Source organism: Abramis brama, assembly GCF_963993115.1.
Source record: "Abramis brama genome assembly, chromosome: 14".
NCBI classification, from domain to species: domain Eukaryota; kingdom Metazoa; phylum Chordata; class Actinopteri; order Cypriniformes; family Leuciscidae; genus Abramis; species Abramis brama.
This window is the reverse complement of record NC_139976.1, coordinates 37,526,002-37,538,501: the sequence shown is the minus strand read 5'-3', so window position 1 is coordinate 37,538,501 and position 12,500 is coordinate 37,526,002. Positions and strand designations below refer to the sequence as shown.

Genomic DNA, 12,500 nt, shown 5'->3' with positions numbered 1-12,500 from the left:
AAGCGATTTGTTCATTCAGTAAAACAGGATAACCGTATTTATGAGTGAGTCATTGAATCAATCACTCAACCGATTTGTTCATTCAGTAAAACAGGATAACCGTATTTATGAGTGAGTCATTGAATCAATCACTCAAGCGATTTGTTCATTCAGTAAAACAGGATAACCGTATTTATGAGTGAGTCATTGAATCAATCACTCAACCGATTTGTTCATTCAGTAAAACAGGATAACCGTATTTATGAATGAGTCATTGAATCAATCACTCAACCGATTTGTTCATTCTGTAAAACAGGATAACCGTATTTATGAGTGAGTCATTGAATCAATCACTCAACCGATTCATTCATTCAACAAAACAGGATAACCATATTTATGAGTGAGTCATTAAATCAATCACTCAACCGATTCGTTCATTCGGTAAAACAGGATAACCGTATTTATGAGTGAGTCATTGAATCAATCACTCAACCGATTCGTTCATTCGGTAAAACAGGATAACCATATTTATGAGTGAGTCATTGAATCAATCACTCAACTGATTCGTTCAAAAGCACTGATTGTTCAGGAAAGAAACAGCACTACTGTGTGTTGCTCAGAGATTTAGTTTATAACTATTTTGACTAGTGGAGCAGAAACAGACAAAGTAACTGCCAATGTGAGTAAAATGTAAGTTAGTTAATTTTTACTAGTAAATTTGTTGTTGTATACAAATACAACTAGCGTTTAATGTTGTTTATGTGTCTATGTGGTGTTTTTAGTATGCTTTAAGACAAACCATGTGTAAATTCATAAGTCGACACCATTGCTGAGTATTTTCTCCTTAAAACTGCAGTGAACCAAAGACAGTCTCAAAAACACGCTTTGAAATCGCTGGTGTTTCTGACATCACAAACTACCTTGTAATCAATCAGATCAACGTGTGATCGTCAACCAGTGGATCTCTGAGCTGAGTGAGTGAGTGGAGACGGGGCTCATTTGCATATTCATAGAACCGCGCATACTAAATGAGGCAAGGGTGTCGAGTTACATTCAAGATATTTTAAGACATGAAGATGTTTTTTTCAAGAAAAAAACTTTTAAATATATAATTTTGGTGATCAAAGATGAGTTTTAAAGGCTAATATAACTGACTACAGAGGGACTTTAAGAGCATGATTTTTCTTCCAATATAGATCACAATAATCAATGTGCAAAACTGGTGCCCCAAAATCTGAATTCAATAACAACTTAACATAATACACCATAATTGTGTTAGGAATGAAAATTGTAGTACTTATTGTCCAGTTTTATGACCCAATAATGTCAGCGAACAAAATGATGCGTGCGACATGTCAACACTATAATTGCATTCTCCACTTTGAGATCATCAATGTAATAAAGTGTAGTGAAAGGAAAATAAGTCTGGTCCACCCACACCCATCTGCTTTAAAATCACTGGCTCATTTCCACAGCATGAACAACTTATTCTCCTCCATTTATGCATTTTCTGCTGCTTTTGTTGCTGTTTATCCAAATAGCGGAGGCTCCGTCTGTTCTTGTGCTCTTCTTTCATGTAACGGCATTGGTAATGATTTTCTGCTTTGTATTTGTTTTGTTCCCTCCCGTAATTAATGTCTCTTTTATAATGAAAACAAAGAGCCCTTTGAGACGCTGTCATTCAGAATCAGCCTTCTCTCTTTTCTGCTCTCCCTCGCTGTTTCTTGGCTTTGTAAACATGCATCTCTCCAATATTTGGATTAAACTCACATAGTAGCTTCATTTCGGACTCTAATCTAAGTTATCTTGCTTGCTCGACGGGCCTTTCTCAACAGTAAAGACATCAGGCAGAATTGCACATTCATTCATGTTACATTTTAATTGCATTTAGCAAAAAGACAAATCCATGATTGCATTTAAATAGCGTATTGAATATTGACAACAGAACTCAGTCTATTGCATCTCACCCCCAAAAAACAAGCAAAAACACTTTTATCCAGACCATAGTATAAACAAATACGTTCAATATTGAAAAGTGAACCCAAAATGGTAAGGAAAATTGGTAACACTGTACAATAAGGTTGCATTTGTTAACATTAGTTACCATGAACTGAATGAAATGAAAAACTTCTAAAGCATTAGTCAATGGTGATTTAAACATTATTAAAATCCAAAGTTGTATTTGTTAACATTTGTTAATGGACTAACATGAACAAACAATGAACAATTCGATTTGACTAACTAAAAGTTAATAAATGCTTTAAAATACATATATTGCTCATTGTTAGTTCATATTAGCTAATGCATTGACTAATGTTAACAAATGAGACCTTTGCAAAGTGTTTCCAGAAAATCTAAAGGTCAAAAATGACCAGAAAAGTCTATGAAATGGCAAAATAAAACATAAAGTATCAGCAAAAAACGGATTGTCCAGAGCATCGTCTACGCGTCTCCATAAAGTCCCATAATTCTCCCGATGGCATCAGGGCCGTGTTAAAGTCGTGTAAACCGGTTGCTCCCAGTTTGCACCGGGACTGTGAGATGGACTGGACAAACTGTTGAGAACAGGAGTCACATACGACCTTCTGGAGAAGTGGGAGTACGGATATTGATAAATGCCAGCGGGATACCCGGAGAATGTGGTGAAGTACGTTGAGTTCTGCATGTCGGGACAGTCGCTCAGTTCAGATTGGGTCGGCGACCCGTGAGACTCTCCGTAATGAGAAGGACTCAATTGTTCAGTTTTAATGAGCGGTCTTTGATGGTTGTGTGAAGATGTGGACGGTGACCCGGACGGCTTGTTCCACGCCGGGACGGTGCCGTGATGGTGATAGGACACGCTGAAACCGCTGTTCTCGGACGGGCCGTTCAGCGGCAGGTACTGGTCGAACTCGCGCACGTCGAACGGGCCCATGCTGCCGATGACGTCGCTGCTGAGCTCAGAGATGTCCAGATTGCTGAAGTCGATGTTCTGTCTTGTGTTCTCCGTCACACGCTTCGCGCTCTGATGCTGATCGGACTTCGGGGTGGTCGGAGGCGTCGGAGGCCCGTGTGCTTGAACTGGGGCGGAAATGACAAATATGGTTGGTTGGGTTGAGTTAGTAGTATAGTGGTCGACCGATATATCGGCCAATATTGGCATACATTTATGTATAGGTTAATTCAGCAATAATAAATAATATTTTTGGGAATTCCAACTGGGATGGAAACATCATATAAGTCTTTTCGGGTTGAGTTGGAAAAAGATAAACATGCATATGATATAGTGGTTGACCGATTATCGGCCGATATTTGGCATTTTTTAATCATTTTGTTTGGCTGATTTGCATGTTGTATTCATATCATAAACTGTAAAAAAGTGTTAACCTGCAATTCGTAAGCCTCATAGCATAATTGCCTATAAGTCATTTATTTTAAATAGGACGTAGGCAATTATGCTATGAGGCTAACGATTTGTAACTTTAAAGAGCTGTTTTTTACCTAATTTTCATGTGCATAAATTAATGTATAGGTTAATTCAGCAATATTAAATAATATTTTTGGAGATTCCAACCGGGATGGAAACATCATATAAGTTTTTTTGGGTTGAGTTGGAAAAAAATAAACATGCATATGATATAGTGGTTGACCGATTATCGGCAGATATTTGGCATTTTTTAATCATTCTGTTTGGCCGATTTGCATGTTGTATTCATGTCATAAACTGTAAAAAGTGTTAACCTGCAAATGTAACTTTAAAGAGCTGTTTTTTACCAAATTTTATTGGCATAAATTAATGTATAGGTTAATTCAGCAATAATAAATAATATTTTTGGAGATTCCAACTGGGATGGAAACATCAAATAATTTTTTATGGGTTGAGTTGGAAAAAAATAAACATGTACAGTATATAGTCGACCAATATATCTGCCAATATTTGGCATTTTTTAATCATTCTGTTTCGCCGATTTGCATGTTGTATTAATGTCATAAACTGTAAAAAGTGTTAATGTGTAACTGTAACATTAAAGAGCTGTTTTTCACTTAATTTTATTGGCATAAATTAGGTTATTTAAGCTATATTAAATAAAAATTTTGGAGATTCCAACTGGGATGGAAACATCAAATAATTTTGTTTGGTTGAGTTGTAAAAAATAAACATGCATATATTCGACAGATATATCGGCCGATATTTGGCATTTTTTAATCATTCTGTTTGGCCGATTTGTATGTTGTATTCACGTCATAAACTGTAAAAAAGTGTTAACCTGCAATTGTAACTTTAAAGAGCTGTTTTTACTTCATTTCATTGGCATAAATTAATGTATTTGTTAATTCAGCAATATTACATAATATTCCAAATGGGATGGAAACATCAAATACGTATTTTTGGGTTGAGTTGGAAAAAAATAAACATGCATATAGTATAGTGGTCGACCGATATATCGTCAAGACCGATATATCGGCCGATATTTGCCATCTTTCAAATATTCTGTTGATGTGTATTTCATATTCATATATACACTGTAAAACATGGTAACCTGCAATTATTACATTAAAGAGCTGTTTTTATTTGATTTTATTTGGTTACAGTTTACTTCCTTTTTATTCATATATGTTTGTTTATTAAAAATACTAAAGTAGGATTACAAAATCACAAAAAAATCTATTTACTTTACAGATTTTTTTTCTAAAGTTCTAATAATTTTTTTCATTTAATTTATTTTCAAATGATATTTCTAATTATATATTTTTATATAATATTATTTTGTATATTATATATGATATCTAATTCTATATTAAATATATAAGTATATAGTTCTAATTTACTGAAAATAAATAGAATTTTAGCAAATGTGTTAAATTAAAATGATGGTAACCAAAAAAAGTTATTTATTATTGCTGAATCAACCTAAATACATTCATTTATTCCAACAAAATTCATTTTATAAGTTAAAGTGAGTAAAAAAACAACAATCTCTGCTTTAAATCGTCCATAAGCTCCTCGGCATCTGCAATCGGTTGAACATGGTAAAACTACATGTACTGTACTCACTATAGGGCTAGGATTAGTGTTTGGTTTATTTTAGGGTAAGTTGCATGTAATTATGCATCATTTATAGTTATTAATACAGTAACGACATGTAACATATGTAACACTGTCAAATAAAGTGTTACCTAAATTAGTATTGATCCGAACAGTTACGTTTAGTTAAAGTACTAGCCTGAATTGCTGCTTTATATGGTACAGCCCAGTCTCCAGGACAGTGGATTCGGCATAACTCACCACCATGATTGTGCATCCCTCTCACTCCCGCTTCCATCTTGTACATGTGATCCGAGGAATGCTGGATCTTCTCAGCTCCCGGCTCCAGCTCACCCTGACCCGGCTTCAGGCTCTTCCGTCTCCGAGGCTGGTACTTATAATCCGGATAGTCCTTCTTGTGCTGGACTCGCAGTCTCTCGGCCTCCTCCACAAACGGCCTCTTCTCGCTCTCCGAGAGCAGCCTGGACAATCCCGGGAAAAGAGTACAATATTGAAGCAACTGTGTGCGAAAGCATTTCAGAAACCAAAGATCTGGATTTAGATGTTAGCTGGTTTCTAAGACTTATTGGTCCAGCTAAAAAACAGATGGTTTACAAGCAACTACACATTTATTCCTTTAAACTGTGTCAGTTTCTCTAGCAGCCACTGTCGCTAACACAAGCACTATCCCCAGCAGTGGCTAGCACACATTCGATTAGCCTCTAGTGCTTTCGCTAACTCTTTACAGTGAGCTTCCCTGTGGTGACAAGTAACTAGCGTCCTTGTTACATGTAGTTACCATAGTAATAACTATAAATTATGCATAATTACATGCAACCCTAAACCAAACCCCTTTTCTTAACCCTAACCTATAGTAAGTACATGCAGTTAATTATTATTATTCTGTACTTTAATGTATAATTACACTGTAACACGGACACCTTAAAATAAAGTGTAACCCTTTAGTGTGATGTAGTTACATTGTACTTACTCAAATAAGTGCTGAGTAATATTAATTAACAACCTGTACTTAGTATTGAGTTAGGGTTAGTTACTTTTAATTATGCATCATTTTGTGTTATTATAGTCTGTAGTAACGTGTAACTATTATATAAATAAAGTGTTACCAGTAACTATTCGATGTGTTACTGAGAACAAATTGAGTATGTTGTTCTGTTCTGTATCCTGAATTACTGCTTGCACCTCTTCCAGTTTTAATAACCAGATAATTATTATTAAATATCTGGTCCTGTATGAGAAATTAGGGTTACAGTTTATTTTAAGGTGTCTTTGTTACACTGTAAAACTACATTTCTCCTTATAGGGTTAGGACTGGTGTTTGGTTGAGGGTTAGTTGTATGCAATTATGCATAATTTATAGTTATTACTAGTAACTACATGTGTAACACTATAACATGAAGTGTTACCGAAATTAGTATTGATCCCAACAGTTACATTTTGTTAAATTACTAGTCTGAATTGTTGCTTTATAGTTCAATTAAAATCATACTAAGATTGAACATTTGAGTGTACAATACAAGTCTATTCAATAATAAATCCTGTATCTAATACAATGCTGTGTATTAACAATCTGATACACTGTAAAAAGTTACTTTTTACTTTAAAGAGCCTGATTTAACCCATAAAATGAGTTTTGTTGGTATAAACCTATTTAGATTGATTCATTGATGTTGAATGATATAAAACTCGTTAATGTCTATTCCGATATCTATATCAAATCTGTATCTATACAAGCTCTAAATACAGGATATCGGCCATTGATACGTAACTTATGTTCTCTCTGTTGTTGTTGCTGTTTTGTTGTGTTTTTTTTTTGCAATGTCAGTGATTATTTTTGATTGTATTATGATATGTCGATAATTTACCATGTTATGTGTGTTTGTGTTATGTAGGCTACGCATCTGTGGAAACAAATTTCCTCTCGAGGACAAATACAAATCTATCTATCTATCTATCTATCTATCTATCTATCTATCTATCTATCTATCTATCTATCTTAGAGATTACCATTTCGGATAGGCTACTAGTAACACAAGTAGTTTAAGGAGTGCATGCCATGCACGAGCCGATACTAATGCTGTAGTTTAATAACTCTTTGTGTAAGTAGGCCTACATAATGTGCATAATGTCATGTAAAATGTGACCCGTGCACGAACCTCCATAACTTGCCCAGGGTCTTGCTGAGCTCTGCGTTGTGGAGGTGCGGGTACTGATCCGCGAGCTTCCTGCGCGCCGCCTGCGCCCACACCATAAACGCGTTCATCGGCCTCTTCACGTGCGGCTTGTCCTTCAGAGACCTGATTCCCTGCATCGGCATCGGCACCAGGGACCAGTCGTAGCCTTTGAGGACCTGCGACACGGCATCTCGAATACACGGTGGGAAACGCGCGTCTTCCTCGCTGTCCGCGCGCTCGCCGGTGCCGGTTCGCGCGCCTTGTTCATCGGACACGGATGGAGAAGACGGTGAATCCGAGTCCGCATCTCCAATAAAAGAGCTTTCAGTCCCAGAACTAGTTTTATCCGGCTCCTTTGACATTTTTAAAATCCTCTCTGAGCTCTGAAGATGCGCAATGACACGAACGTAACTTTACGCGCAGCGCGCGCTCGCGTTAGTTATCCCAGATAAACCTGTTGATTTCTTGGTTTCTTGAATCTGCGTCGATCAAAACTGGCGGAGCAATTGGCAATATTTCACAACTTGTTGGTGTGTGTGAGAGAGAAGTTTTTGTGAGGCTTCTGTACTCTCGCGCTCCTCCTTCTCTCCTCTCATTGGCGGAGAAGCTTTTGCGCAACTTCTCCAATTGGTCTGTGCAGTGCATCAGCAACTTTTTCAGTTAATTGAACATAATTGACTAACAAATTACACCGTAATGCCATAACTGCTCATGGGTTCCCTGAATAATCCAATCTTCGCCCACTGTATTTTATGAAAACACTTGCAGGCTAACTTAATAAACCTGACTTGAATAAAACACTAAATAAATTATCTATGTTTTTCCATAATTCACTGCACAAATAATTTTTATATTTTTGATATAGCTGTTGTGTAAACAACAAGTGAACACAGTAAAACAACACATAAGGAAGATTTGAACTCAAAGTTTGAACTTTGTTTATTTGTCATGAAGTTGTTTTAACTATTAAATACAAGCTATTAAGTACAATATTTATGTAAACAGCATATTTATTAAATTGTGCAGTAAAGTTTAATGTAATGGCATTTTTGTTTTTTGACAACCCCATAGTGTTTGACAACATGCCCCGATAAAGGTCAACATACCTTAAAAAAAGTGTATTTTCTTCTTCTTCTGGGCAATAAGGATGGAAATTTAATGTGCAATAGCTTTTTGTAGCACACACACACACACACACACACACACACACACACACACACACACACACATTATATAGACACTTAAGTTAGATGCGATTAATCGACAGTGTTATAAACATCAATTTAAATTTCATTTTAGATTTCAAACTTTAGATTTCAAACTTTTACCACCTGAACTATGGAATACTACTTTAGCTCTTGTCACACAGTGAACAGTTTTTATTTAAATAATTATTACCAAGTCGAGTAGAACAGCCTAAACAAACTTTATAGAAGCTCAGTCTGAAGGTTGTGTTGGCAGAGGCGCATTGTCCTCTGATTGGTCGGTCCGCTGCGCGTGATATCTTACGCATGCGCAGATCATTCTGAAAAAATGGCGTCCTCCAGTGAGAACCCTGAGAACAGTGAAAGTTTCCTAAGAAAGCGACGTGGAAACCCGCTCGTTCCCGACAGTCTTTCACACGACAGCTGCAGCGAGACAGCGCAAGACGAAGACAAGACCAAATATGACAAGAAAGTGTGTGTATCGATACAGACCGGGACCTACTGGCTCACGCGCATCGCGCTCCTGCGAGCCATTGCTTTCATCTACTGTGAGTCTGACAGGTGGCCACTCTACAGGAGGCGGTTGCTAGGAGACCAGATACAATTAGTTACATCACTTAGTTACAATTACTGATCTGTGCACTGGATATAAGCAGTGTTGTGTGCAACTCATTACAAGTAACTTGAGTTACGGTATCAGATTACTTTTTCAAGTAACTAGTAAAGTAACGCATTACTTTTAAAATTTACAACAAAATATCTGAGTTACTTTTTCAAACAAGTAACACAAGTTACTTTGTTTTCCCATTTATTGACTGACAGCTCTATTGTCCCCATGTTGAGACAACTGGAAGTGCAGAGGCGTTGTGTGAAAACATGATGGTTATTGTAGTTCAAGACTAAATGTGAGCATTTACTCATCTCACTTGCACAAAAAAAGATTAAATATTCCTCAAAATGAATAAAATCAGTGAAATGCAGAATCAGAATACTATGCAAACCTCCAATAACTAAATATGTGAAATCAAACATACATTTTTATGCATTCTAACTCACTTTATTGACCAATGTACTTGCTTCTGACCTTCGATGATTCAGTGAAACCATAAGCAAAAAGACTTTAGATTTTTTAGTTTTTATCGGTAAAGTAAGTGTTAAACTTTCTTCTCCTGCATCTATTCTTCCGTGAGATCCAGAACAACAGCAACACAGCTGAAAGGTTTGCTCGTGAATCTGCATTTCCTTCAGCTTGAGGCTTATTATTTCACTTTTTGTGTGAAAGGGTCTTTACATTTGCCCAAAAATATAACTTTTTGTTATAAAAAAAACAAGCCCAGGTGAAAAAAAAAGTAACACATTACTTAAAAAAAAAAAAAGTACAAAAGTAACGCAATTAGTTACTTTTTAAGGGAGTATAGCAATATTGTAATGCATTACTTTTCAAAGTAACTTTCCCCAACACTAGATATAAGTTTAAAGTGTGTGTATAGTAACTCAAGTGTGAAATCATATGCTTCTAGTCGTGGCTTTCACTGTGGCTTACAACCAGAACAAGCAGCTGATTGGAGGGAAAGGCCTGATGCCTTGCAAGGATTACCTGAGGAGCGTCAAGCGATATGTGGGGGGGAAGATTGGCACCGCAGCCCTGGCATACACTCCCTCAGTCCTCTGGCTAATGGACTGGACTGACATGGATGCCAACCTGGATGGCATCGCTCTGGCGGGAATGGCACTTTCAGGGTTTGTCCTAATCATGGGAAGTGCCAATATGATCATTATGGGAATACTGTGGATCCTGTACCATTCTATTGTGAATGTCGGACAGCTTTGGTGAGCACTCCCCCCCCCCCCCCCCCCCCCCCACAGTCAGTCATCTTAATTTATATAGCGCTTTTGTATATATAGCTCACTCACTCACTTACTCACTCACTCACTCACTCTCTCACTCTCTCACTCACTCACTCAGTCATCTTCATTTAAATAGCGCTTTTATATATAGCACACACACACACACACTCACTCTCACACACTCACTCTCACACACACACACACACACACACACACACACACACACACACACACACACACACAGAAAGACAGACAGACAGACAGACAGACAGACAGACAGACAGACAGACACACACACACACTCACTCACTCACTTACTCAATCACACACACACTCACTCACTCTCACACACACATACACACACACACACACACACACATTTAAGAAAAATATAAGAAAAATCATGCTTGGGTAATTCATAATTGACATGAATTGTCATAAAATGTCATAGATGTGAAAAGTTACAATTATAACATACTAAGTAATAATTACAAGATACATTTTTTTAAAAGTCATAATTATGAAAAAATAATTGACACTCAAAATTATGTCATACTTGTCATATTATGTCATATTATTATGACATAATTAATATCACTGAAAAAAATTTCCACATTATTTCAACGTTTTATCATCATTTTTACATTTTATCTCATAAATGACTCAGTATGTCAGTCGAAATTATTTAAAAAATAATGACAGAACTTTGAAATAAGCTATAATTATGACAAAAATGATTTAAAATTCTGAGATACTAAGTCATAATTGTGCAAAGTAAAAATTCTAACATAGTAATAAGTATGAGATAAAAAGTCAAAATTGACAGAATTTGACACAAAATTGACACTCTTCATGACATTTTCTTCACATCATCTCAAAGTTTTGTCTCATAATTATTACTAAGTATGTCAATTGACAGTAAAAATTTTGTCATTATGAAATTGGCCTAAAAACTATGAGATAAAAAGTCATAATTATGACAAAAAATTTACTGTTAAACTTGAGTTGAAATTGACAAAAAACAATGACACAAAAAGTCAAAACTATAAGTAATTATGACCAAAAAATTACTCTCATAATTATGTCTTTGTCATCAATTTCGAGTTTTTATCTCATAATTAAGGCATTTTTCATAATTTAGACTTTTATCTCATGAGTTATGATGTGAGTTATGGTGTTTTTTATGTGAAATGTGTTGAAAATAGGCTCTCATACTTTAAAAATGAATTTAATCTCATATATTTCTCTTTTCTTCCTCTCCTCCAGGTACTCGTTTGGTGAGTAAACATCTCTCTTTGATTTCTAGTAGCAGAATCCTCATAGAACACGTGGATGTGAGTTTTCATGAATTATTGGAAGTCATGAGTACACCAGAGCCTCTTCTCCCAGAATTCCCTACAGTGTTTAGAGTTTATATGTGGGATCTGCACAAGTGTGACCGATTGAGGCTTAGAAGCTGATTCATCTGAACTCTTACCCCAGTGTTTTACCTCATCACACTAACCACATCTGTGATCGGCCACTTGAGATCCTCCATCCCACCAAAATCCAAATTCCCCAGATAAACAAGAAAGCCACAAATGGGCTCAGTTGGCCAACCAGGTTTTCATTTAGAACCATTGTTGAATGGAAGACAAGAACATGTTTTTTCATTTATATATGAATATTTATTGTGTTTTATACACCAGTTTTGTCATTTAAAGCCGTTCCTGATTTTAGGGATCAATCCAAGTGCATGTAACAATGTGATGCCACTGTAATGGATTTCAGATGATTATAAATCTTTATACATTTTTAATAGTAGTCACGCCAGGGATGTCACACTACATCAATATGGTCAATTGATCAATATTAATTGATGCATCAATCATACATGTATGTATGTTTATATATACATGCTGTATGTAGGTTGCATTTGTGAGTTCATTAAAATGGAACTGGTTGTGTAAAATAGAAACGTGATATTGATCTGAATCCAAGCAAATTGTAATCATATTGCTATGGAAGCTTGTTTTCCGTCACAGAATAAAAAATAAAAAACGTAATTGCGACTTTTTATCTCACAATTCTGACTTTATTTCTCAAAAATGCATATTTATATCTCGCAATTCTGGCTTTATAACACGCAATTGGGAGATATGAAGTCAGAATTGCATGATATAAAGTTGCAATTGTGTGTTATAAAGTCTGAATTATGAGATTTAAACATGCATTTTTGAGATATAAAGTCAGAATTGCATGATATAAAGTTGCAATTATGTGTTATAA

The 12,500-nt window shown here is 35.9% G+C and overlaps 2 protein-coding genes across 3 annotated transcripts in view; one reads left to right on the top strand and one right to left on the bottom strand.

Annotated features, from left to right (window-relative positions):
- Positions 1–1,832: 1,832 nt before the first annotated feature.
- Positions 1,833–7,715, bottom strand: sox8a (SRY-box transcription factor 8a). The gene is made up of 3 exons (XM_084135861.1): positions 7,162–7,715; positions 5,246–5,466; positions 1,833–3,039 (listed from the first exon to the last, which is right to left on the bottom strand). Exons 1-3 carry the CDS (start codon positions 7,539–7,541, stop codon positions 2,462–2,464), a joined length of 1,179 nt encoding a protein of 392 aa, XP_083991987.1. The 5' UTR covers positions 7,542–7,715; the 3' UTR covers positions 1,833–2,461.
- A 987-nt stretch (positions 7,716–8,702) lies between these two features.
- lmf1 (lipase maturation factor 1) overlaps positions 8,703–12,500 on the top strand; it is a 50,042-nt gene continuing 46,244 nt past the window's right edge. Inside the window, exons 1-3 of one of the 2 annotated variants that reach the window (XM_084134572.1) lie at positions 8,703–8,932; positions 9,934–10,214; positions 11,499–11,509. In XM_084134572.1, the coding sequence (XP_083990698.1) occupies positions 8,846–8,932; positions 9,934–10,214; positions 11,499–11,509 (379 nt within the window). In that variant the 5' untranslated portion in view covers positions 8,703–8,845. Of the gene's footprint in view, positions 8,933–9,904; positions 10,215–11,498; positions 11,510–12,500 lie in introns of both variants that reach the window. The other variant, XM_084134571.1, reaches the window with a different exon arrangement.

What these genes read in the sequence shown, in the direction of transcription:
- sox8a (XM_084135861.1), bottom strand. Translation starts at nt 7,541, where the DNA reads ATGTCAAAGGAGCCGGATAAAACTAGTTCTGGGACTGAAAGCTCTTTT. An exon ending in ACCCTGGGCAAGTTATGGAG is followed by an intron (nt 5,467 to 7,161) that starts GTTCGTGCACGG and finishes GGGATTGTCCAG; the next exon opens with GCTGCTCTCGGAGAGCGAGA. An exon ending in AGGGATGCACAATCATGGTG is followed by an intron (nt 3,040 to 5,245) that starts GTGAGTTATGCC and finishes TTTCCGCCCCAG; the next exon opens with TTCAAGCACACGGGCCTCCG.